At 39.1% G+C, this 27444-nt stretch overlaps 1 protein-coding gene across 1 annotated transcript in view; it reads right to left on the bottom strand.

The window, feature by feature from the left end:
* Positions 1-1345: 1345 nt before the first annotated feature.
* Positions 1346-27444, bottom strand: part of LOC148313106 (uncharacterized) — a 206770-nt gene continuing 180671 nt past the window's right edge. The window contains exons 23-35 of the mRNA XM_088267889.1: positions 26256-26403; positions 24053-24279; positions 22520-22676; positions 16480-20545; positions 13289-13293; positions 12807-12923; positions 8893-8999; positions 8262-8415; positions 7124-7273; positions 5260-5382; positions 3274-3417; positions 2688-2843; positions 1346-2016 (exon numbers count right to left, since the gene is read on the bottom strand). Of these exons, the coding sequence (XP_088124015.1) occupies positions 1877-2016; positions 2688-2843; positions 3274-3417; positions 5260-5382; positions 7124-7273; positions 8262-8415; positions 8893-8999; positions 12807-12923; positions 13289-13293; positions 16480-20545; positions 22520-22676; positions 24053-24279; positions 26256-26403 (5694 nt within the window). The 3' untranslated portion in view covers positions 1346-1876. The remainder of the gene's footprint in view (positions 2017-2687; positions 2844-3273; positions 3418-5259; positions 5383-7123; positions 7274-8261; positions 8416-8892; positions 9000-12806; positions 12924-13288; positions 13294-16479; positions 20546-22519; positions 22677-24052; positions 24280-26255; positions 26404-27444) is intronic.

The raw sequence follows: 27444 nt of genomic DNA, 5'->3' as shown, positions 1-27444 counted from the left end.
TCTGGTTGAACTTAACTCTTACCACTCTGTAGGCCAGACATTCTGGCCCGTATGATTCTAGTAGGCAGCTCCGTGGGCTACAATGTCTGGCCCGGCGCAGGTATAACTTTAATCACTGATTTCTCTATCACCCAAGTATATTCTACCAACAAATATTTCAGATAAAAACAGTTAATCTTAATTAACATGGTTATACAAATTGCCAGACAGAGTGTCCCAAAATTAGGGAACCAAAATATTGATTTTATTATATAAAATTATAAAACCCTTATCCGCACCCCAATGTGCATAGGGCACTGTGTCATATAAACGCAGTGTTATCTTGATCGTTTACACATGAAGGAAAGGTGATCAGCCCTCCGCTTCAGGTACCAGTCCATGGTAATATTGAATAAATATTACAGTGAAAAAATCACTTATATTTACTTTACCCCCCTTGGGAATCGAACCCGGGACCTCCAGAACGGTAGCCGAGCGTGCTGACCATTACACTACGGAGGCGGACTATTGATTTTAATGGTGGAAAAACATCACATTTTTCAGATCAGAGTAGCTGATCAGTTATGAGAAAAAATGGTCAGAGTGGAATAGGTTAACAATTTCACAGTGCCAAACTTTTAAATGCTGAATCAATTGCATTTACTATATTATTAAGAAATATCACAAAACACAAAATGATAACTTGCGCAAAATCTATTTCATTTAAATGATTAAACTTGACAAAACTTCTCCTATAACGTTTGCGGCAGTTTTTTTTCCTATAATGGTGGTCCCTCTTATAATGCGTTATAAGAGGGACCACCCATATATTCGGTCCATATATTCGGTCAAGTCATTAAAAATATAAAAACACAATTTAAAAACATTAACCTCTTATAACGTTTCCTCCGATAACGCCGAACTTATCTCAACGTTACAGGGGGGTTTACTGTGTATACCCATCCAAACGGATGTCAGATTTTATCGATAATAATTGCATAATTTCTTCTAGGTACAATTAACATCAAAAATGTTAGAATTTTATCATTTTACGCACATCCGAAAAAAACCTACGAAATTTGTTTCTACACACTTCTAGAACAATTCCACGACAATTCTATCATTTTCCTTAGATAATTATTTTATTATTTTTTTAAAAATCAATTCCGTATGATAGGAGAACATGTACAGCGTCTAATAAACACGACTAAAATAATGTAAAAACTAATAAAATAAATTCTTTAAATGAATCTTATCACGGTAACATTGTAATACACTTAGAGGTAACGATAAAAAAGACAAAATTACACCATCCGTTTGCCGACCCGCGAGTCCGCCACTGCTGCGACGATTCGATTAATAAAAGTTTATTTTTTGTTTGTTTTTAGGATTAATATGACACTCGGGTGGGACTGGCCATTGGTGCACTAACTGGTGTCCTGTGCTCCGGCTTAGGAATGGCCATCGGTGCACTAATTGCCAGCGCGGGACAAGCTATTGGTGCACTAACTGCCAGCGTGGTAATAGCCATTAGTGCACTAACTGTCGGTACCGCATATCGGTGTGGGATTGGCAATTGTTGCATTAATTGCCAGCATGGTACTGGCCATTGGTGCACTAATTGCCAGCATGGTACCGGCCATTGGTGCACTAACTGCCGTCCTATGCGCTGGCACGAGACTGGCTATTAGTCCACTAACTGCTGTCCTGCAAGCACATTGGATTGGCCATTGGTGCACTAACTGCCGTCCTGTGCGCCACATAGGACTGGGGCCATTAGTTCACTAAGCGCCAGCGTGGGAATGGCCATTAGTCCACTAACTGCGGTCCCGTGGGTCTGGCCACTAGCCCACTAACTGCCGTCCAGCGCGTCGGCACGGAGCTGGCCGTTGGTGCACTAGCTGCCGTCCTGCGTGCCGGCGTAGGACTGGCCGTTGGCGGAGCCGAACTTGACCATGTCGTACAGCAGGTCGGAGTACTTGTCCATCACGCACATGGCCTGCCCTTGGTTCAGTTCCCCGTTTGTGGCCGGCAATGCTGAAATAGAAAAACATAGGTTATTCATTCTCTTCTGTATGTATAAACAGTAGTCTTTTGAAGTCACGTATAGTCTTATGAGGAGGTCACGCATAGTCTTATACAGGAGGTCACGCTTTTTAATGAATCAGTTTCTCACCATTTACATTCTGACTGTCCCTCGAGAATGGACCAATTGTCACATAATGTCCATGCGTGAATGAATAATCAAGCTTTTATATTGATCTAATAATATACTAATAAAATACGAAATATATTCATATTATCTCATCAAAGATGAAGAAGAATGTGGAAGTCTGGGCATTTATGGGGCTGACGACCATCATAGGCTGGTTTAAGTGATCACTTTACACACGTGTGACATTCACCAATTCTACCCATTATTGACAACCACACTACTCAAATTCTTTATATATGAACCAATTTTGAAACATTGTTCTTGAATCACTAGAACTTTACTAGAGACATCTATTGGTGAGATGAAAAGAAGCTTTTTTAGAACTTTATATTTGAACCAATTTTGAAACATTGTTCTTGAATCACTAGAACTTCACTAGAGACATCTATTGATGAAATGAAAAGAAACTTTTTTAGAACTGTGTTCAAACACACTCAAAATGTTGTAAAGGAGTTATCTAAGTGTTGCGAAGTCAGCGACATGAATGGATTACCTTTGTTGACGAGTTCGTCCAGCGTCCGGGACATTGTGTTGATGGGCAGCGAGGAGTGGTCCTCCGGGGGGCTGCGGGGGCGCTGCGCGGGGCCTCCCGAGCCGCCCGTGGCCTGCGAGAGCATCTTCTGCGCCTCCAGCATAGCCGCCTCCAGACCTGGACGCAAGATTACTTCATTAAACCATCGGTCACCAAAATCCCATGTATCGGCTTTCGGTACTCTAGCCAGAAATACCGGAACTGTTGGGTCATCTTGATATATAATTCCTTGGTTTTAGAATATGATTTTTCTTTTTATCAGATATTATAAGCCAAGAGTCTTCGAGATCAGAAATGCCAGGATCAGGGAAATATGCGAGATGGAAGATGTCGTTAGGTGGGGAAGGCAACGAAGGAGACAATGGTATGCGCGTGTGAGGAGAATGGAACCATCCAGACTCCCCCACATCGCACTGTACGGCCGACCCCATGGTAGACGACTCCCGGGCAGACCACCAAAGAGATGGGTCGATAGCTGGGAATCGACATCGCAGGAGGACAACTGTATATAATGGAAGTTTATATTGGTGCAGGGAGGATGTCTCACCCTGCATCATGCCGGCACTGTCGGCCAGCTGGTCCGCGGGGCTGGGCTCGCGGGGCGCGCCGGCCAGGCTGCTGTACATGTGCACTATCTTGGCCGTAAGGCGCGTCAACTGCTGCGCCAGCTGCTGGCATCCCAGCGGGGTCACTGCAACAACACAACATTGCACACTCATATGGCGGTCCAATAAAAGTGGAAAAAGTTATACTATTTTTGTTATCTTGTAAAATGTGCAGTTCTACCAGAATATGCCAGAAAAAAAACTTTAACAAGAAAATAAAATAACATAACAGTTGGGCTGAAAAGTTCACAAGTACACAAAGATGGCGTTACTAGAATTAAATTCATATCGCTCACTCCTTTTGATAATGTCATATATAAAAAAACTAGATTTTTCGGGAGATCGTTTTTAAAGTTTAAAAATATAATACAATGTATTAAAAACAAATATCAAGCCACTTATTGAACTTTTTACTACGCAACAGATCTTTTTAGATAAAACCTGAATGTTTTTTTCTCCATTTGAAAAATATTTAGTGTTTTTAAAAAAATAATTAAACAATACCTTTTCTTGAAAATGCAAAAACAACACTTCTGCCCTGTAGCGGGTAAATATTATAAGTTAAAAATATGCCGCTTTTGCTGGGATATAGTACATTTTCTGGGCATTCCGAAAACATGCACAACAGAAAATTGACGATTTTTGATATATGACGTTCTTGAAAGGAGTGAGCGATATGTTTTTTTTAGTTAGTACCAACCTTAGAAAGATACGTGTATAAATGTGATAGATGTGGGACAATTTGTTCGTTGAGTAAAACTACTTTTGTAATTGAGAAAAAAATTCAAAAAAATAATTTTGTAAGATAATGAAGCATTGCTTTTTGGCAACAAAAAAGGCTTGATAAACATTATTCGGACTCTGCGCTAGGAAAATCAAAAAGTGGTTTGCTAAATTTAAACTAGGCAAAATGAGCATCGAGGATGATACACGCAGCGGACGCCCGAAAGATGATCTTACTGACGAATGCAGAGAATCTGAACATACCGAAACCAGGCGATTTATAATTTATTATTAGATTACAACCAATATTTTTAGCTTTTCCACTTTTTTATTTGACCAGCGACCGGGTTTCGTCGTTACCGACATCATCAGACTGGTGAGAGGCTATACAAATTGTTATGTTATATATAAAAGAAGGCAGGAGTTGATAACCATGATTTGATATAATTTTATGAGAAATTAATTTAATTTGAGTGAATTTAAGTATTGTATGATATTTAAAATATTTTTTATAAAGGTTTTTTTTGTATTGAAAGCACGATTTTATATAAAGTTAGGCAATTTATTTTATTTTTATTTATTTTCAGTACACAAACAATAAAGGTGCAGCTTAAATACATATATAATAAAACCCTTATCCGCACCCCAATGGTGCATAGGGCACTGCTTCATATGAACACAGTGTTATCTTGATCGTTTACACACGAAGGAAAGGTGATCAGCCCTCCGCTTCAGGTACCAGTCCAGGGTAATATTGAATAAATATTACAGTGAAAAAATCACTTATATTTATTTGACCCCCCTGGGAATCGAGCCCGGGACCTCCGGAACGGTAGCCGAGCGTGCTGACCATTACTTTACAGAGGCGGACATATATACATAATACATAAATACAGAATAGAAATTTGGTTGAAAAAAAAGGGTAATAGCAATTAAAAATAATGGAATAAAATTAAAATTAAAATTAGAAGTAAAAATTAAACTATGCTACATAAGGTACAAAATTCAAGACTCCACCAGATTGGTGAAATCAATTTCAAATCGATTTCACCAATCTGGTAATAGACCTCTTGTATTTCTCCGTGCCATGATTAAAAATGTCATGAGCGATTGCCATCAATCTTTCTCAAAAGAATGCTACAAGATAACATAATTCGAAGGCATGAAAAAACCGGCCGACAACAGTGTGTTAATAAAGGTATCACCTTGGCCGCTGGACTGGTCCATGTTGGGCATAGAGGGGGCCGAGTGCTTTCTGGAAGGTGCCGTCAACCGGTGTGTGACCTCCCGCGCCTTGGATGACAGATCCCTTTCACTGCCACTGCGACCTGCAAAGGCAAATACACCCATCACTCGGGATAACTTATTCTGAGTGAATCTAAATACTACTACTACCATCACGCCGTTTCCCCGCAGGGGTAGGCAGAAGGGATGGAACGCCACACTCTTCTGTCCCGACATATACTCCTCGCCTCCTTCACATCCATACATCTAGTCATACATGCCCTCCGATTACGTAGACTTTTGATAGATGTCTCTAGTGAAGTTCTAGTGATTCAAGAACAATGTTTCAAAATTGGTTCATACATATAGAACTTCCAAGAATTTGAGTATGGTTGAGTGTGGTTGTCAATAATGGGTAGAATTTATGAATGTTACACGTGTGATCACTTAAACCAGCCTATGACGGTCGTCAGCCCCGTAAATAAAGCCCAAAGTTCCATATTCTTCTTCATCTTTGATGAGATGTCAAAAAATAATATGACAAAAAATATATTTAAAAAAAGTGATATTTTTAGTCTGGAAAGATTTCTGATGTAAAAAACAAATTTATGAGGCGAATGTTATTGGGAAAAGAAGCAGAGGAAGACGGAGAAAAAAATGGCACGATCAGGTATGCCAAATACTTGAAAGTGGTCAGGTAAGGAGTTGTAACAATCGGCGGGTATGTATGAGGAGATGCATGAACGTGGAAGAGGCGAAGAATGTTTGAAAGGACAGAGTGTGGCACTCTATTCTCTCTGCCTACCCCTGCGGAGAAGCGGCGTGATTGTTAGTTAGTTAGAAAGATTTCTGGGCTCGCTACTGTATGTAAGTATAGTAAAATATGCCCTAGGCACAGGACAACTCAGTGTGGGTTCAAAATTTTAAATTGTAATTATGTGTCTTCTTCTTTCTGGCTACATCCCAGCTTATTGTCCTTGTAGACTGTTGGGGTCAGCTCTCCTCGTCCTCAGGTTGTAGGTCCTTCTGTCATTTACAACATCACCTTACTTACTTATAACCCTTATCCACACCCTATGGTGCATAGGGCACTGCATCGAATCGACACAGTGTTATCTTGATCATTGCTTACACGAAGGCAAGGTGATCACTCTTGCGCTTCAGGAACCAGTCCAGGGAAATATAAAATAAATATTACAGTGTAAAATTTCTAATGTTTATTTTCACCCCCCCTGGGAGTCGAACCCGGGACCTCTAGCAGGGTAGCTAAACACGATGACCTGAAGGTCCTCCGTGGTGTAATCACCATGGAGGCGGACAACGTCACCTAGGCCTTTATTTTTCCTCATACACAAGTTGTTATTATGTGTATGGTGAAAAATAAATAAACATATCGCTCACTCCTTTCGAGAACGTCATAAATCAAAAAACTTGATTTTTCAGGAGAACGTTTTTAAAGTTTAAAAATATAATACAATGTATTAAAAATAAATATCAAGCCACTCACTGAACTTTTTACTGTACAACAGATCATTTTAGGTAAAACCTGAAGGTTTTTTCTCCATTTGAAAAATATTTAGTATATTTAAAAAAATAATTAAACAAATACCTTTACTTCGAAATGCAAAAACAACACTTTCTGCCCTGTAGCGGGTAAATATTAAGTTAAAAATATGGCGCTTTTGCTGGGATATAGTACATTTTTTGGGCACTCTGAAAACATGCACAACTGAAAATTGACGATTTTAGATTTATGACGTTCTTGAAAGGAGTGAGCGATATAGGAGATCCTGTATTCTAGTAGCTGCGGAGCATTACTGAAGGTATTTAGAGACATGTCCTTACCGACGATTCTCCTCTCTCCGCCGTTGTCTTGTGGAGCCCGAGAAGGGCGCGGGGGCACAGCGGGCTTCCCTCCCCCACCCCCGCCCGCCCGGGCTTCCGCGCCAGCCTCCTCCGAGCTGGAGTCCTCCTGGCCCACCGTGGACAGGTTCACTGCGCAACACAACCACACATATTAGCACATTGTCCACATTTGGGATTCTAATGATACAAAGTAATGTGTCAGATGTTTCTTAAAAGTTGGTTTGGCCGGAACCTGCTCGCAATTCATTTTGAAATGGGAACGCTTTCAAGTGTGAGTTCCTAACATAACAAACACAACCGTGCAGTTGCAATTGACATTTCTCGGCAACGGACGCGTCTTAGTGCTACGCTTTGCTATTCGTTATTATTTGTGCTACCAAAGAGGAACACACCAATTCAAGAGAAATCACCCAGGATCCCAGCGCTGGATCAACTATCAAGAAAGCATAAGAGAGGTCAGTTCTTTTGTTTCATTTTGTGGTGCTAGCTTTTATCGGATTGCCGTCCCTTCGTCTCGGGGATTTTGATTATATCGTCGATCATACTTGGGGGGATTTCGCGACTCTAATAACGACCACTACATTTCCTTGTTTTAGAGTCGCCATCTCGGTAACAGAGAGAATATGAGATTCTCTCTATAATTCTAACTTACGTGTCAATATCACGTGGTGGCCATCAAACCATCCGCACTGTAGCAAAACCATCGGTCCCACAAGGTCCTTCGAGTAATTCGTTTATTTTTTGTTTAGTTTCGTACCAGGCGAAACCAAAAGTTATTAGAGAAGGTGCATTTGTTTACGTGGAGAGGTAATTCATTCCATAGTCTGGCCGCTTGGACAGAGAAGGAACTACTGAAGAATGATGTGTTATGGCGAGGAATGGAAAGTGTTCTTTCTTGGAAAAAACCAAGTAATAGACCATGATCTAAGGTAATTCATTCCGTAGTCTGGCCACTTGGACAGAGAAGGAACTACTGAAGAATGATGTGTTATGGCGAGGAATGGAAAGTGTTCTTTCTTGGGAAGAACCAGGTGATGGACCATGATCTGAGAGGTATATAAAGTTTCCAGCAAGATATTTAGGTACATTGGGGTTGTGAAGAATATGAATATGTTACCGGAGCTGTAGGCTGGTTGGACCCCTCTCCGCCGGGCGGCCGCCGGGGCTACCTTGTTCTGGGAGCTGATGGTCGGCCTCATCAGTCCCCCGATTCGCGTAGAGGATCCGTTTCTCCCATTCATACCGGCCCCTGCCTCCGACTCTGAATCACTCTGGAAAACCAAATTATTTTAAGTCTTATGATAGAAATATAACTTTGTTTTAAAATCACTATAAATATTTTATTATAACTTAATTATAATGTCTACCGGTTTCCGAACTAACCGCTTCTTTATCAAGACTGATTAATACTAAAACACTATCTACTTAACAAAATTCAAAATATTTTGACGGCTAGGCAAAGGAGCTTGGGTAGATCTTGGGTGGACCATAGACATCAACAAATAGAGCCACCAAAAATTTAGCAATGACACCAACATTAAAATAACTCCATCGTTTCTGTGACGTCATTTATTGCCAACATACGAAAATAACGTTTTTTCGATGGTGAATTTTCCAAAAGAAAATGATGAATGAAAATATTAATTATATCGGGTGTTATAAACACTTCACGAGTCTAATACAATCCTTTATAGGTTGAGTATGTTAAATTAGATATTCCATTACAACCATTTAGCGGAGATACGAACCTGATTCAGAACTCCGACACTGCTACTTCTCGTCATGTTGGAAGAGAAGTTCTTGGAGTGCCTTCCCGACTGGGTTCGAGTCCCGGATAGCTTATTGTTGCTTCCACCTTGATTTTTAAACAAAATTATTAGCGGAGACACAAACCAATAAATCTATATTCAACAATACAACACCTTCCTTATCGAATTGTTGGGTAATAAATCCAGAATAAAACAAGGTTTGTTGGATTGAATTCTACATTCATTTATGTATATGTTAATACGTGACGCGTTTTGTCTTTTTAGGACATTATCAAACACTGACAGTCAGTGTGACAAGAAGTGAACTGCATTACAGATACGAATATGATTACGTAAAATAAAGCTAGTTTGGTAATCCTCTCCCAAAGCTCGAAGCTTCAAACTTTCACGTTTAAAAAATAAATTCGTTTGATAAGTACATTAAATTGTGGTATTTACTAAGTAAAACTTAAATTTAAAAAAAAAATACTGCATTACAGATACGAATATGATGACGTAAAATAAAGCTACTAAACTGACAGTCAGTGTTTGATAATGTCCTAAGAAGACCGAACGTGTCACGTATGAACAAATACATAAAGAAATGTAGAATTCAATCCAACAAACCTTGTTTTAATTTGAATATATTACCCAACAATTTAATATAGAATTCTACCAACTGTCTGCAGTTACAATAAACACCCTCCTTCTCATTCATTGTCACTTTGTGTAATACCACTTAAACACACTACTTCATGACTACCGGTTTCAGAACAATCGTTCCATCATCAGGTCAAATGTAGATGATAAGGAGAGTGTTATATTACCATACCACAAAGTTAACAATGCTGTAAATTAATGAGTAAATAAAAAATTACATTACATTTTTGATATTAAAAAATCCTTTTTTTATTGTAACTGCAGACAGTTGGTAGAGTTACATATTGAATTGTTGGGTAATATATCCAAAATTAAATACAGTCATTGGATTGAATTCTACTTTTATTTACATATACATATATGATAAACGTATGTGACGCGTTTCCTCTTATTAAGACATTATCAAACACACAGACATAGAGAGTGTTTGATAATATCTTAATATCATATATATATCGCTCATTCCTATCAAAAACGTCATATATAAAAAAACATGATTTTTCAGGAGATCCTTTTTAAAGTTTAAAAATATAATAAAATGTATTAAAAATAAATATCAAGCCACTTATTGAACTTTTTACTGTGCAACAGATCTTTTTAGGTAAAACCTGAATGTTTTTTTTCCATTTGAAAAATATTTAGTATATTTAAAAAAATAATTTAACAATACATTTTCTTCAAAATGCAAAAACAACACTTTCTGGCCTGTAGCGGGTAAATATTAAGTTAAAAATATGCCGCTTTCGCTGGGATATAGTACATTTTCTGGGCATTCCGAAAATATGCACCACTGAAAATTGTCGATTTTTGATATATGACGTTCTTGAAAGGAGTGAGCGAAATATTCAATTGTAGTGCATACATAAAGCCGTAAAAATCTGAGATATGCAGTCGTCAATCATGGGAAGAATGGTGATTGATACACGGGGTACAAAGCTTACCACTCGATCCATCCAATGACATGTCATAAATCCTGTAAATTCCCGAAACTCCTCATTCCTGCCTGGATAAATCTGTGTTGATACATCAATAAAAAATTTATACGGAAAACGATGTCAAATCTAGGAGCTGTCGAATTTGGAAGTTGTTAATTTGTGTATATTAGTATTCAACTCTAAATAACATGCTTAAATACAAAAACACAAATTTTCTAAATAAAACACAAATTTTCTAAATAAAACACAAATTTTCTAAATAAAACACAATTTTTTTAAATAAAACACATAATAAAATAATAATAATAATAATAAAACCCTTATCCGCACCCATATGGTGCATAGGGCACTACGTCATATAAACGCAGTGTTATCTTGATCGTTTACACATGAAGGAAAGGTGATCAGCCCTCCGCTTCAGGTACCAGTCCAGGGTAATATTGAATAAATATGACAGTGAAAAAATCACTTATATTTATTTTACCCCCCTTGAGAATCGAACTCGGGACCTCCAGAACGGTAGCCGAACGTGCTGACCATTACACCACGGAGGCGGACAGAATAATTCCATAATAAATATAAAAAAATAAAAATAAATATTCCAAAAGGATACATTTTAACATCTCAACATAGATGAAGAAGAATTTGGGTATTTTCAGGGCTTTTTCTTGAGTATAAACATTATCTATATAGAATGTACACAGCTCTAAAAATCTTGAGTTGACTTGTTGGGGCGAATATAAGAAATTGGTATCGTTGTGTACACAAAATTTCCAAGGGAAGGAAGACATTTTAACATTATGTATCTTAGCAAATCAACTTTGTTTCTATTGAATACCGTATTTTACAGACTATAAGACGCAACGGACAAAAAACCTAGGTGTTGGGTGATTTTGTTCATCAACCCCACCCTTAATTATACTCTGGCAGTCTGCCGCCCGACCCTCAGTATACTAATCACAAGTAGCTGCAACACCCAATTCCCATCTGTACAATGTTTGCAGGCGTCTCTCGCGCTCTGCCTAAAGTAAGCAAATAGAACGCTCGCAAGCGTCTCCCGCTCTCTACCGACAGTATGGAAAAGGACCCTAATTATACTCTGGCAGTCTGCCGCCCGACCCTCAGTATACTAATCACAAGTAGCCGCAACACCCAATTCCCATCTGTACAATGTTTGCAGGCGTCTCTCGCGCTCTACCTAAAGTAAGCAAATAGAACGCTCGCAAGCGTCTCCCGCTCTCTACCGACAGTATGGAAAAGGACCCTAATTATACTCTGGCAGTCTGCCGCCCGACTCTCAGTATACTAATCACAAGTAGCCGCAACACCCAATTCCCATCTGTACAATGTTTGCAGGCGTCTCTCGCGCTCTACCTAAAGTAAGCAAATAGAACGCTCGCAAGCGTCTCCCGCTCTCTACCGACAGTATGGAAAAGGACCCTAATTATACTCTGGCTGTCTGCCGCCCGACCCTCAGTATACTAATCACAAGTAGCCGCAACACCCAATTCCCATCTGTACAATGTTTGCAGGCGTCTCTCGCGCTCTACCTAAAGTAAGCAAATAGAACGCTCGCAAGCGTCTCCCGCTCTCTACCGACAGTATGGAAAAGGACCCTAATTATACTCTGGCAGTCTGCCGCCCGACCCTCAGTATACTAATCACAAGTAGCCGCAACACCCAATTCCCATCTGTACAATGTTTGCAGGCGTCTCTCGCGCTCTACCTAAAGTAAGCAAATAGAACGCTCGCAAGCGTCTCCCGCTCTCTACCGACAGTATGGAAAAGGACCCTAATTATACTCTGGCTGCCTGCCGCCCGACCCTCAGTATACTAATCACAAGTAGCCGCAACACCCAATTCCCATCTGTACAATGTTTGCAGGCGTCTCTCGCGCTCTACCTAAAGTAAGCAAAAAGAACGCTTATAAGCGTCTCCCGCTCTCTACATACAATGAATATGTATAAGTATACATACCTGCATGCCCCATGAACTATTGTTGTCTCCCGTAAAGTATTGCGTGCTAAACCTATTACCTAAGTACCTAGAACTGTATGGCTACATAAGGACCGTCAGTGCATTTGATCTTCACATTCGTTTGAAATTGTCATAACTTGGCAAAACAACTGTCACAATATTAAGTTTTGTGATCTTTTAACAATAAAATACAACTTAGTAGACTCAAAAAATCAGTGTTCAATTTAAAATTTAATTCATAAATCTCTTAAGGTGTAAAACAGGGCTGTGTAATGTCACCGTGGCCGTTTTAATCCCGTCTCATAGTCTGTAAGATGCGGTATTAGTTTTGATCATACAAACCTATGTTCGTTCTTGGCTTGAAGGCCAGATCGGAGAGCGATATCGCCCGTCGGAGGCCCGACCCGTCTTCATCAATAAGCGAGCTAAAGTCGTTGGGCGCCAGGCGATTTCTCGCGCCTGCACGCACACACACGTGCACACACATACGTGGATCGTCGCCGGATTTAAGGGATGTTATTGCGTGGTGTTAACGGGGAGCGGATAATGGAAAGAAAAAGAAAATAAAATACATTTAGCAAAATTATATTTAAAAAAATCTACGTCTATGCGTCTATTTGCCATAGAGCCTATAAAATGTAGAATTTTTTTAGCAGAGTGATTGTGACGTGAAATTTAGCTAAATTATTTATATTTTGGTGGAAATTGGCCGCACTTTTTTATTTATTGTGACTGTTGGTAGAATTCCATATTGAATTGTTGGGCGTGGACGTCCGCCAGGGCCTCAACATCAGGTAACCTAACCTAACCTAACCTAACCTTACCTAGCCTACATAACCTAACATAAAAATTACGAACGTTTTCTTCCCGACCATACAAACTTGTCTGCCTCCGTGGTGTAACGGTGTTTAGCTACCGTGCTGGAAGTCCCAGGTTCGATTCCCAGAGGGGGGTGAAAATAGATGTAACCTCCAGCACGGTAGCCGAGTGTGCAGACCATCACACTACTGAGGTGGACAAATTTATTTATTGAATTGTTGGGTAATATATCGAAAATTAAACAAGGTTAATTGGATTGAATTCTACATTTATTTATGTATATGTTAATACGTTACGCGCTTCGTCTTATTAATATGTGTTTGATAATGTCTTGATAAGACGATACGCGTCATGTATTAAAATATACATAAATAAATGTCCGCCTCCGTAGTGTAATGGTCAGCACGCTCGGCTACCGTTCTGGAGGTCCCGGGTTCGACTCCCAAGGGGGGTAAAATAAATATAAGTTATTTTTTCACTGTAATATTTATTCGATATTACCCTGGATTGGTCCTTGAAGCGGAAGGTTGATCACCTTTCCTTCATGTGTAAACGATCAAGATAACACTGCGTTTATATGACGCAGTGCCCTATGCACCATTGGGTGCGGATAAGGGTTTTTTTTTAAAAAATAAATGTAGAATACAATCCAGTAAACCTTGTTTAATTTAGGATATATTGTACCCAACAATGCACTATTTTTTCCCATTATTCCTGCTACATCTAAAAGGAGATATAATACAAAATATTGATTTTTTGAACGTTTTTTGCAGATATTTTGTGGCACATATAATAAAACTTTATAAAAAAAAACTAGAACTCAGAAACTGTGTTATCTTGATCGTTAGATACACAAACGAAAAGTGATCAAAGTATTCATTTGTTCAAAACTTCAAAAAGAAATACAGTGATTGCCTTGAAATATAGACACAAAATCGTATTTTAATACGCATATATTTTTGAACATTTTCATTGATTCACTCGCATCGTGAAACAAAACGCAAAAATGTGTGTTATGTATTTTCTTTCTTTTCCATTTGACCAGACTGAGCCACATAGTAAAATATAGAATAGTAATAGAGCTAGTAATAAATAAATTAAATAATAAAACAATATAATAATAATAAAACCCTTATCGGCACCCAATGGTGCATAGGGCACTGTTTCATATAATAACGCAGTGTTATCTCGATCGATTACACATGAAGGAAAGGTGATCAGCCCTCCGCTTCATGTACCAGTCCATGGTAATATGGAATAAATATTACAGTGAAAAAATCACTTATATTTATTTTACCCCCCTTGGGAATCGAGCCCGGGACCTCCAGAACGGTAGCCGAGCGTGCTGACCATTACACTACGGAGGCGTACCTCCGTAGTGGTCCTCATATATATATATATATATATATATATATATATATATATATATATATATATATATATATATGTGTGTGTATATATATATATATATGTTATGTATTTTATATAGTATAAAGCTTGTATCAAAATCACTCTGCTAAAAATACTCTACTAAAAATATGCATGCTTCAAAATATTACAACAAGAACAAAAAATGTACAAAGGACCATCTGCAAACTGGTTTTGAATTTTTTTTAATGTTAAAAGGAGTGATGGCTGTTTTGCCCTGTTTTGTGACAAAAAGCAGATGGTCCATTTGTAAAATTAAACACAGTATTGAATAAATATTAAAATTGTATAAACCACACCACAGTATATTAACCGCCCTACCTTTGGGATATTATCAATAAAATAGGTAAAAAATCCTCGTATTGTTTTTCGATAGATTTTTTAATAACAATACAGAATTCAATTTAAGTAAGAAACATTTTTTTAAAAACAATTTTGCAAGCCAAGACCCTACAAGGTGGAATTTTGAGATGGCGACCTTGGGAGAATTATACTTTTTTGTACCTGAACGTACAAAATACGGCTGGTTGCATTCGGGCGATAATATAACAGATATATCACATATTGCTCACTCCTTTCAACAACGTCATATATAAAAAAACATGATTTTTCAGGACATCGTTTTTAAAGTTTAAAAATATAGTAAAATGTATTAAAAATAAATATCTAGCCACTTATTGAACTTTTTACTGTGCAACAGAGATCTTTTTAGGTAAAACCTGAAGGTTTTTTCTCCATTTGAAAAATATTTAGTATATTTAAAAAAATAATTAAACAATACTTTTTCTTTTTTATTATTATTAGATTAAAACCAATATTTTTAGCTTTTCCACTTTTTTTATTTGACCAGCGACCGGGTTTCGTCGTTACCGACATCATCAGACTGGTGAGAGGCTATACAAATTGTTATGTTATATATAAAAGAAGGCAGGAGTTGATAACCATGATTTGATATAATTTTATTTTTATTTTTTTTATTATTATATCAAATCATGGTTATCAACTCCTGCCTTCTTTTATATATAACATAACAATTTGTATAGCCTCTCACCAGTCTGATGATGTCGGTAGCGACGAAACCCGGTCGCTGGTCAAATAAAAAAAGTGGAAAAGCTAAAAATGTTGGTTTTAATCTAATAATAAATTAAAAATGCAATTCCATCACCAAGTGTCAGTGGATAGTATAAATCTTTTAATACTTTTTCTTCAAAATGCAAAAACAACACTTTCAGCCTTGTAGCCGGTAAATATTAAGTTAGAAATATGCCGCTTTTGCTGGGATATAGTACGTTTTCTGGGCATTCCGAAAACATGGACAAATGAAAATTATCAATTTTTGATATATGACCTTGTTGAAAGGGGTGAGCGATATCATATGGGTAGGGCGGTCAACACATATTTTATTAAATTACCTTGTATTCATGCATAAGTGAGTTTTATTAATAAAAATAAGTATGTGAACAGAAAAATACAGTGTTGAATCGGGCAAAAGTTACTGATTACAAAATGAAATGGCCACCTTATGTAGTTCGTAAGAAAAAACAAACTAGAAAGAACTTGTTAATTGGTAAATTTTGCCCGAAAGACGACGGTACAATATGCGTTTGCTCTTTACGAACCTAGAGTCTTTGTTACATTTTACAACAGCCAAAAGAAAAAAATTAAATAAAACATGACTATGAAATTATTTGAAATAATACACGTAGAACGAAACGATAAAAAAAGGCAATTATAAAAATAAGCGACGGAGCATTCTAACAATTAAGACGGTCTTCTACACACGCATGTGATGTGCGGCTCTGTACATGCGGCATGCGGCTGTGTCGCCATATTCCAACCTTGAACGCTTCCTATCCTCAGTGGCAGAACCGGCTGTTGCGGAGACAGCTTTCTAGGTGGAGCTCCGTTCGTTCCAGGTCCGGATCCGCCGACCTTTGCGAAGGCAGCTGACGCGACGGGGATCGAGTCAGACTCGTTGGATTCGCAGAGCGCGGATGAGAGTCTGCCGCGGTCAAATTTGTTGCGAAATAGACTGGATATTTTAGAGGTTTTCGGTCTGAGTTTGGACGCATAAAATAGCCGCTTGGGCGAGTTCGCACAGCTGGAACTTGTCGTGGAAGATTCGTAGTTCTCGCTGTCTATATGTATATCTGTCTTAGGTATCACCGTGATGTTGTAAACCCGCTGTTTCAAGTCTTTCATTTTGTCTGCGCATTTCGTTGCATCCTTGTCGTTTGATTTTGCATTGTTTAAAATTACGGCAGTCTTTTCGGAGTCTGTTTGTACGCGGCAGAAGCCGACGGTTTCGAAGTCTCGATCGGCCCTGGAATTTGATTCCCGATTCGGGTCTGGGGTGTCACAATCGAGGGTTGAATTGGGCGAGGCTAAATTGAAATTGTCGGTGTCCAGAACGTCCGGTAGGCTCAAGTTCCGTTTGATTGCCGATTTGACGCTGTTGTCCTCTTTATCGGATTCGAAATCGTCGTACGTCAAGCTGAAGAAGTCGGAAGCGACGAGCGTGCCGTGAGCTCCGTGTTTGGAGGCGAGCTTCTCGAAGTTTCTGGACAATATTTTGACGGTTCCTTTGCCGTCGCTGAAGTTGGCTTTGAGAGGCCGCATGCGCCACTCTTTCAAGTACTTTTCTTGAAGTATCTTTCTCTCCTCCAGTTCCACGAGCTTGTTGAGTATGTCTATCTTTCTTTCGATGTCTTTGTACATGTCGATGTCTTCCGGCCGGACGATGGGAGCCGACGGAACGGCGTCGCTTCGCGTAGGGATTTCTCCGTCTTTAGGGGAGGTTTTTAAGAAAGGCATGTTTTTATCGGAGACACCGGTTTTGGGATGGTTGTTGGCCGCCAGGTTGCTGCCGCTGGAGCCAAACTTAGGAGCGTCCGCGTAGCTGTCGAGATTCAACGAGTCTTTAGCGAAGCAATGGTGAGATCCATCGTCCAGAACGTTGTCCAGAGAATCTAAACTGAAGTCCGAAGCCCTGTCGGATGTTCTGGGGTCCGGATACTCCAAGCTGTCCGGCTGTATCCCAGACCTATTGTCCGACGCTTCTTTCTCCGCTACGTAAACCTCGAAACTCTTTTCATCAGAATCGCCGTTGTTTAAAACCTTTTTCCCCGCGTTCCAATTCTTGGGTTGAAGTCCGTCTATTTTGGCCCTGACATTTGCGCCGAGACCGGAATCTAAGTTAGGGTACTTGTCCGCGCAGCTCTTCACCCTGTTTCGGTTTGTGAGCTTCACGGACGAAGTCCTCTTGACGGGTTTGGGCGGCTTGTGCGGAACGAAGTCCGGGACTGGTTTCCCGTGGATATTTTTCCTCTCCAGTCCCGAATTTCTCTCCAGGCTTTTGGTGGCGATGGTCTCCCCGGCGGGCTTGCGGTGGGCGCCGTCGGCCCTCCTGTCGTTCCGGGTCTTGTCCACCTTGCTCTGGGCGTGCTTCCGTATCTGGCTCTCGAACTTCTCCAAGTTCTTCTGCACGTGAGACTTCTCCGCGATTCTCTTCGGTACAGGTTTGGCGGGGACGGCCGGGCCCATGGCGACCTCGAAACTGCAGCTTCTGGACTTAGTGACGCGGCCGGTGTCCATGCCCTCGACGGAACAGACATATTTATACTTATCCTCGCAATCTGTGGACAGAGACTTTCTCTGATTGCTCTTGTACTCTTCGTTCTTACTTTTCATGCTTGGTATTTCGTCGCTGCGTTTGATTTCGGAAGTCGGCTGTCCGTACTCCTTGATTTCCTTGCCGTCAAAATAGTACGCGATGTTTCTCCTTCTGTTGGCTGTCGTGTCTTGCAAGCTCACAGATCTGGTCACGGACTCGCGCGATACATCTCCCTGGGGGATGTCGAAGCCGGAAGTCACATTAGTGGAACGTTGCGAGGCCATAACAACGGGTCTAGGACCAAATCCAGTACCTTCAGGCTGCCGGAAGGCGCCCGTATAGTACATATAGATTCCCAGAGGCGTGTTGTTGTTCGGACTAGATCCGTAGCTCTTCGAAGCGCCGTCAAACTCGTAGCAGCTCCGGCCCGATCTAGGTATGCACACTCCCGCCGGATTGCCGGAAGCCAATTCCGGCTTCCTGATATGCTTCCGGTGCTCTGACAGCATTTCCAGAGGCGCACTCTTCGTGTAGTCCGAATCGTCCGACAGGATACTCTCGAGGGAATTACAATTCGTCTTGGACATCAGCTGGTTGTCGCTGTCAGACTGCGGAATATCGTCAGATAGCACAGACTCCTGACTCCCGCCGGCCTTGGCAAACTGCCTCCGGCTGAGGAAGAAACTGGCGCTGCTGTGACGATGCTTCTCCAAGTACGCCGCCTCCGTTTCGTAGCAGAGGTTTTCGAACGAGCAATTCTGCGAATTGTCCACGAAAGGTTTATCCGTTATCTTTCTCTGCGAAAAGGCGTTCTGATCGCCGTACTTCATGAAGATTTCATTGGACACCCCGGAGCAGTTTGAATTTTCGTCACTTAATATAGATTCGTCAGATCTGGTGACGCATCTTTTGGTCAAGGCGCTGTAACATCTCTGAGCGTTGTTGTTGTTCAAGCGCTCTTGGCTCACGCTCGTATAGTACGCGTCCGCGTACTCTTCCAAATTAGACGGCATGTTCTTAGGAAGAGTGAAGCTTTTGTTATTCCTATCTATGTAGGCATCCATCTGGGCGATGTAATGGCTCGGAGACACGGGATTAGCATTCCCGTCATGTCCCGCATATATCTCGTAGTCAGAAACACATCGGCGGGCAACCGACCATAGGGGATTGTTCTTGTCGTGTTTTTTGCATACCCTTTTAGTGAACACCTTGTTCTTAGTAGCTTCTTGGCTCAAGCTGCAGTCTTCCAGAGAATCAGAGGAAAAATTCCCATCATCGTTTTCCAGAGGCGGTAAGGCGGGCGTAATTTCAGCCACCTTTCCGAATTTGTCGAATGTTTTCTCATCGACTCTGTAATCAGAAGTACCACTTCTCGGCTCATAGTCGTCCAGATCTCCGTACTTCCTGGTGATCTCCGCAATCATCTTCTCCGTGTCGCTCTGGATAGAATCCACCAAACTCTTGCCGTTGTCTTTCATCAGGTGCGAATCGGTGTCCATGTCCACAAAGTAGCTCATTGAATTCCTCTTCCTCACGTCCCTGACCGTCTGGCTTCTCGGGATGGCGGTCCTGGCGCCGGCGTCGCTGTCCAGGCCCGCCCCGAGCGAGTCGCCCCACTTGCACTCCTCGCTGACGGGGGAAACAGGGCAGGATTTGTAATTTTTTAAGATACTCCTGGATTTGAGGCTCTTGGAAGGGTTCTGGCTCCTCTCCGGGACCTTGAGGTTGTTTTGAGTGTCGAGTTGAAGGGTGAAGTTTCTATTTTGGGCGGGTTTGTTGGCTTTGGGGAACAGGCGATCGAATACTTTTCCGGGCTTTTTATCGTCACCTAGATCTACCGTGAACGCGTGACCTCTGCCGGCTTTGGGAGTATCCTTACTAAGCGCATCAACCGTCCTCCGGGGACAATCCGTCTTTCCCGGTTTGTCTTTATAATTCTTCTGGAATTGTTCGTGCCTTTTGCGGATGAATTCCGAAGCCGTATAGTTGAGGTCGTCCAGTTTCAAGGCGTAATGTCTGTGGTTTAAATTTGCGGGGATATCGTACGGGTTTTTAAACTTGGTTTCGTAATCACTGACCGCTGGTTTTTGGTTTTGATTCACGTCCGCGGTCAAGCTATCGTAAAAGGACTCTTGGTTTTGGTTGCTTTGAAAGTTGTAAGACTGATTTCGGTTGTATCTGTTATTGTTAGTGGATGCTTGGGGAGGGTTAGTCGGATTTTCTGGGAAGAAAAACCCAAAACCACAGTTAGTCAACAAACGAGTACACTAATCACACATGCATATTCATATTCTAGGAATTGTTCAAAACTCTCCAATGAAGGAGATTCAATATTTTGAGTAATTGAATGTTTTAATTTGAGAGGTTCAATGTTTTCATTAGAGAGGTTTAATGCTTTCATTAGAGACATTTAATGCTTTCATTAGAGAGGTTTAGTGCTTTCATTTGAGAGGTTTCATGCTTTCATTTGAGAGGTTTAATGTTTCCATTTGATAGGTTTGATGCTTCCATTTGAGAGGTTTAATGTTTTGATTTGAGAGGTTTAATGATTTAGTGAAAAGGACAGATTCTTCATTAAAATTATTTTGCATAAAGCGGTGCATAAACGTGCTTACAACATAAGCAGTGTCTGCGACCACAAACAAATCCAATAAACCGCTAAACTAACTGGCCAACCATCACACCGCTGCCCGCAGGGGTGGGCAGAGGGCACAGAACTGCTCTGTCTCAGAAAAACATTCTTCGACTTCTTAACATCCATGCATCTCCTCATACATACCCACCGTTTCTTCCGACTCCTGACCTGACCACTCCCAAGTATTTGAAATACCTGATAATGCCAAGTTTTCCTCTATTACCAACCTCATTCACCTAATAAATTAGTATTACTGCTCTTTCTTCACTCAAATATAAAAAAAAAATACCCACAAGCTTTTCCAAATAAATTATATTACATCATTTTGAGTGTGTCCAAATACAAAATCTGGATTATCTCCAATTACAGGAGTTATTTTCATATCTTTTTTAAACATCTCATCAAAGATGAAGAAGAATATGGAATATTTTATAATAATATCTCATGTGTGTGATTATAATCCAGGATTCGGACCTCACATACTAATATAGGGTTAGCCAGAGAGAATCGAACGCCACACCACTCTGTCTTTGCAAACATTCTTTGCTTCTTGTACATTCATGTATCTCCTCATACATACCCGAAGATTATTACGACTCCTGACCCGGCCGCTTTCAAGTATTTGACATACCTGATTGTGCCAAGTTTTCCTCGGTCGTCCTCTGCTTCTTTTTCCAACTACATTCGCCCCATAAATTTGTTTAACCGTTCTTTCTTCACTCATACGCTCCACATGTCCAAACCATCTCAACACACCTTTCTTAATTTTATCAATAATGCTTATCTCAGCCTTACATTCTTTCCTTATTTCATCATTCGAACATGTATCAAACATCGTTTTGCCACACATTCGTCTGAGGGCTCGCATTTCGACTGCATTCAGTCTGCTTTCATCCTTCTTTTGCCAACTCCATGCTTCGCTTCCATACATAAGGGTTGGAACCAAAACTCCATTGTGTACTGCCAGTTAAGCTTCCGCTGATAGATTTTTATTTGCTAAAACTGATTTTAGTGCACCATTCACTCTGTTCCCAGCATTCACTCTCCTTTCTATGTCTTTATCAATCTTTCCATCCCTAGAAAACATACTACCCAAATATATGAAATCATCTACCTGTTCCAAAATCTCCCCATACTTGGCAAAACCATTTCAGAAAATCTATTGTGACACCAAATTCAATGCATATTGCATCTTTACAATGTTTGAAAATAATGTAGAATGCATGGTGTCACAACGGATTTTAAGAAATAGTGTAGAACTTGAATTAAAAATGGATTTTGCATAAATTTAGTAACTCTGGATCAGAAAGATTAAAAGAAAGAACCCAAAAAGTCCCTGTAGCCGAAGGGTAAATTCTGACATGCGTCAATCATTCAAACCAGTGAGGGATCAGGTTTATACACCATTCGCTCTGATTCCACCCTGCTTTTTACACATCATCCGCCAGTCTGACACTGCTTTGTCACAAAGTGCTACGATTAGTTTTGTTACTGGACGTCGGAGAGTCCGTGACACCCTCAACCTTTAGAAAAGTGAATATCCGGATGGCCAATAGTCACCTGAAGCGTAGCCTCGCTGGCCGCCTGCGGACGGGATGTTCTGGGAGAGGGGGCGCTGGCGGGGGGCGGAGGGCCTCGTCTCGGCCTCGCGGTCGCCGTTCCGGTAGCTCAGGTCCATGGTGGACTGGCTGGCCTTCAGCTTGGACCGGTATCCGACCTGGAATCATCGATATGAATAATCGTTGAGATGGTTCGGACGTGTGGAACGTACGAGTGAGGAAAGAACAGTTAAACAAATTTATGAGGCGAATGTAGTTGGAATTAGATTAGAGTATGGCGACATTGTTAATTTTACTAATGTTAGATGGTTGAGTTGCGGAAAATGTTTAAAATAATATTTTGAGTTACAAGAAAAAAAAAATTATAATATAAAAAAAAATTATAAAGACCAAGTATAACATGCCTATTTCCGAATTAAGAAATGGATAAATATCACAATGTATGAAAGCAGACTGAATGCAGTCGAAATGCGATCCCTCAGACGAATGTGTGGCAAAACGATGTTTGATAGATGTTCGAATGATGAAATAATGTAAGGCTGAGATAAGCTTTATCGATAAAATTAAGAAAGGTGTGTTGAGATGGTTTGGACATGTGGAGCGTATGAGTGAAGAAAGAACGGTTAAACAAATTTATGGGGCGAATGTAGTTGGAAAAAGAAGCAGAGGACGACCGAGGAAAACTTGGCACAATCAGGTATGTCAAATACTTGAAAGCGGCCGGGTCAGGAGTCATAATAATCGTCGGGTATGTATAAGGAGATGCATGAATGTAGAAGAGGCAAAGAATGTTTGCAAAGACAGAGTGGTGTGGCGTATGATTCTCTCTGCCTACCCCTGCGGGGAAGAGGCGTGATGGTTAGTTAGTTAGTGATTATTAGCTAATAAATTCATATGAAAAATCACAAGACTATCGTTATGGGAACATCTATCAGCATTCTTATTTAAATCTGTAAAGAAGTAAGGGAGATATGAAGGTTTAAACTTTAGATATTTTAATAAAACGAAAAATGTGTGTTCGCATACGTCATCAAATTTCCGTCATCGAACGTTTTATGACGTCATATGGTTTATTGCCTATGGTTATTATAGATATAATAGTAGTAGTGTGGATTGTTTGTTTACCACTGCACTACCATTTGTGTTATACAAATATGAGGAGGGAGGGTGGTCCATAGACATCAACAAATAGAGCCGCCAATAATTTAGCAATGACACCAACATAACTACAACTCCATCATTTCTGTGACGTCATTCATAGCCAACTTACGAAAATAACGTTTTTTCGAAGGCGAATTTTCCAAAAGAAAATGATGAATGAAAAAATTAATTATATCAACTGGTATAAACACTTCACGAGTCTAATACAATCCTTTATAGGTTGAGTATGTTAAATTAGATATTCCTTCCGTCTGACCAAGATTCATTGGCAGGTATTTATGAGGAGATGAATGTGGAAGAATGACTGGTTTGATGGGAAGTAACATGATGGATAGTTAGCTAGTAAGTGAAGGCAGAAGAAGAAGACCCTCACGCTCTCCAGTTGCTTCTTGGTCTCTTCTATCCTGCGGGTGAGCTCCTGCCTGCGGTTGAGCGCGCCGGGGTCGTTGAGCGACTGCTTGGCGGCGCTGATCAGGGCCGCATTGCGCGGGGGCACCGCGGGAGCCCGCCCGGGGGGGGCCTGGACAGGAGCGGCCCGAGGCGGCGACTTGGCGGCAGTTGGAACGGACTTGTGATGCTGAGAGCTGATGGACGTGTTGCCTGGAGGACAAAAATCAGAATTCTAAATGACTGTCACTTGCCTATTATCCTTGGCTCTACCCGACCCAGTTTCTCCAGGGTATGCTTGGCTACAATAGTTTAGAGACTAGAAGGAATGTGTATTTAATCACGCATTTTTATCCATTGTTGCGCGGTATGATGGATAATCCTGAAATTATCCGGAACATTGGTCTGTATGTTCCCGATAGTTACCTAAGACAGCGTCCGCATAGATTGTTTCACATTCCTATACACAGGACCAACCTGCCGATGGTTATGCCTGTAGGAAGAGCTACCGCTATGTTGAACAATATCACATTGGATATTGATCTGTTCCATGTGTCCGAAGGAGTTTTCCGAAGCGGGATTCTTCTACACCTTTAAGTCTTCTTGCTTACTTTTACTTTTAATATATACGCCTTGAATATTGTTTGTTATGTTTCAATTCAATTATATATTATTTTTTTATTGAATAAATTGAAAATTGCCTCGATATAACAGATCTCTTTACAATAGATCTATCTAACAGATCTATGTGGTTGCTTCGCATTGGAAGGGAAAAGGCGGAAAGTGATTTCAATAAAGTCCAGTTGTAATTATTTTATTGTAAAACCTTTATACTGTAAATTATTATTGTATGTCTAGTATGTGATGTATATAATCTAATAATTTAAAAAAAACTAACAAATTATAATAAAAAATAAAAAAATAAAATTGTATTGACACGTTAGTATTTTGGCTCAACACAGGCCATGCCTAAAGAGCCGTAATGCATATATTAAATGTATCTTTGAAATAAATATGTGTCTATAAATGTATAGGAACTACGCCAGGAACTACGCCTGGATGGCTTGACTCTGGCCAATATCTGTACCCGACGGATTCTCCAGTTCTTTGGACACGTTGCGCGTGGCAACGAGGATAGCCTGGAACGACTAGTTGTGATCGGTAGCCTGGAGGGAAAGAGAGGGAGAGGAAGATCCCCACACGATGGACCGATCAAATTAAGGCAGCAGCAGGCACCTCAGTGGTTGGAGCGCTACGTGCAGCGCAGTCAAGGGATAACTGGAGAAGAGTCATTGCTTCTGCAAGGGTCACAGCCCTCAGCAATAAGGATTAAGACGGAGAAGAAGAATAAATGTATCCATGTATCTTTGAAATAAATAAATAAAATAAATATACAACAGATATCATATTTTGTCGTCAAAAAATTATAAGAAATAATGCATTACAAAAAGTTTTCTTTACTGATTTGTAGATATAACACATAGTATCTTTATAATAGAAACCGCCACGGGCGGAGGCGTGGTTTAAACCGCGACTGATGTACAAACGTAAAATTTTCTTAGTCGCCAAGATTTAAAAAAAAAAATTTTTCTTTGTTTTTAAATTCTTTTGCATTACATTAAAAAAATATAAAAATGAATAAAAAAAAAAGATCCCACAAAGGCATGGCCTGTGTGTGGGTATAAAATATAATTTAGTTCATGGTAAAGGGTATAAGGGTATAGGTATTATAAGTAGAACTAGAATAATAGTGTTAATATAAAATACAAAAAATACTTGACTATAAGAAAACAATTTTTTTTTTTAAATAAAATTAAATTTGGTGGCCGGTATGCCGATGGGTTTACAATAAACGCACCAAGTTTATTTTTATTTTATTTAAAAAAAAAAACAGCACATTTTTAATGTATTTACTATTTTATCTGCCTCCGTAGTGTAATAGACTATAAATAGGACTAGAAGTGTTGCTTATCCGTAATATCTATTAGCGGAGGACTGATCACCTTTCCATCGTGTGTCAACGATCAAGATAACACTGCGTTTATATGATGCAGTGCCCTTTGCACCATTGGGGTGCGGATAAGGGTTCGAATGAAACGAATATCTAGTGTACAGCACATCAGCAGGAGTAACCGAATGCGCTATATACCACTACACAATGGAGGGAGACAAGAATCACATATGGTTACCTCCCGGATTCCCGGACTCCATCTCTGCTCCGCTGAGGCTCTCGAAGGCGGATTTCAGGAAGCTCGTCCTCTGGGCTATCCTTTCCAGAGATTCGCAGCTCCCAGAGAGCGGGTTCCGGTCCCCGTTGTCACCGCTAGGAGTCGATACCTGCCAACATCAATCACGATCTTCAATTCATTCTGCATATATTTGATAATTTCACAAAGCAAACTCAATTTACAACATTCTGAGTGGGTCTTAGCCCTTCACATATCAGGGTATTCGACTAAGGTGTTATTTTTACATTTAATTTAGTGAAAACATAATTCCTAAGTAAAATTTTGAGTGTCTGTACCTGCCAACATCAATCACGATTTTCAATTCATTTTTATTTATTTTTTATTATTTCTTTAATAAGCATGCTATCCACTAATATAAACTATTACTTACACTCAATTTACACACACATATATATATATATATATATATATATATATATATATATATATATATATATATATATATATATATATATATATATATATATATATATATATATATATATATATATATATATATATATATATATATATATATATATATATATATATATATATATATATATATATATATATATATATATATATATATATATATATATATATATATATATATATATATATATATATATATATATATATATATATATATATATATATATATATATATATATATATATATATATATATATATATATATATATATATATATATATATATATATATATATATATATATATATATATATATATATATATATATATATATATATATAAATATGTATATATATATATATATATATATATATAAATATGTATATATATATATATATATATATATATATATATATATATATATATATATATATATATAAATATATATATATATATATATATATATATATATGTATATATATATATATATATATATATATATATATATATATATATATATATATATATATATATATATATATATATATATATATATATATATATATATATATATATATATATATATATATATATATATATATATATATATATATATATATATATATATATATATATATATATATATATATATATATATATATATATATATATATATATATATATATATATATATATATATATATATATATATATAT

Source organism: Brachycentrus maculatus, unplaced genomic scaffold, assembly GCF_059751285.1.
Source record: "Brachycentrus maculatus isolate JH-2025_06_01 unplaced genomic scaffold, ASM5975128v1 h1tg000020l, whole genome shotgun sequence".
Lineage (NCBI taxonomy): Eukaryota > Metazoa > Arthropoda > Insecta > Trichoptera > Brachycentridae > Brachycentrus > Brachycentrus maculatus.
This window is presented reverse-complemented; position numbering and strand designations above follow the sequence as displayed.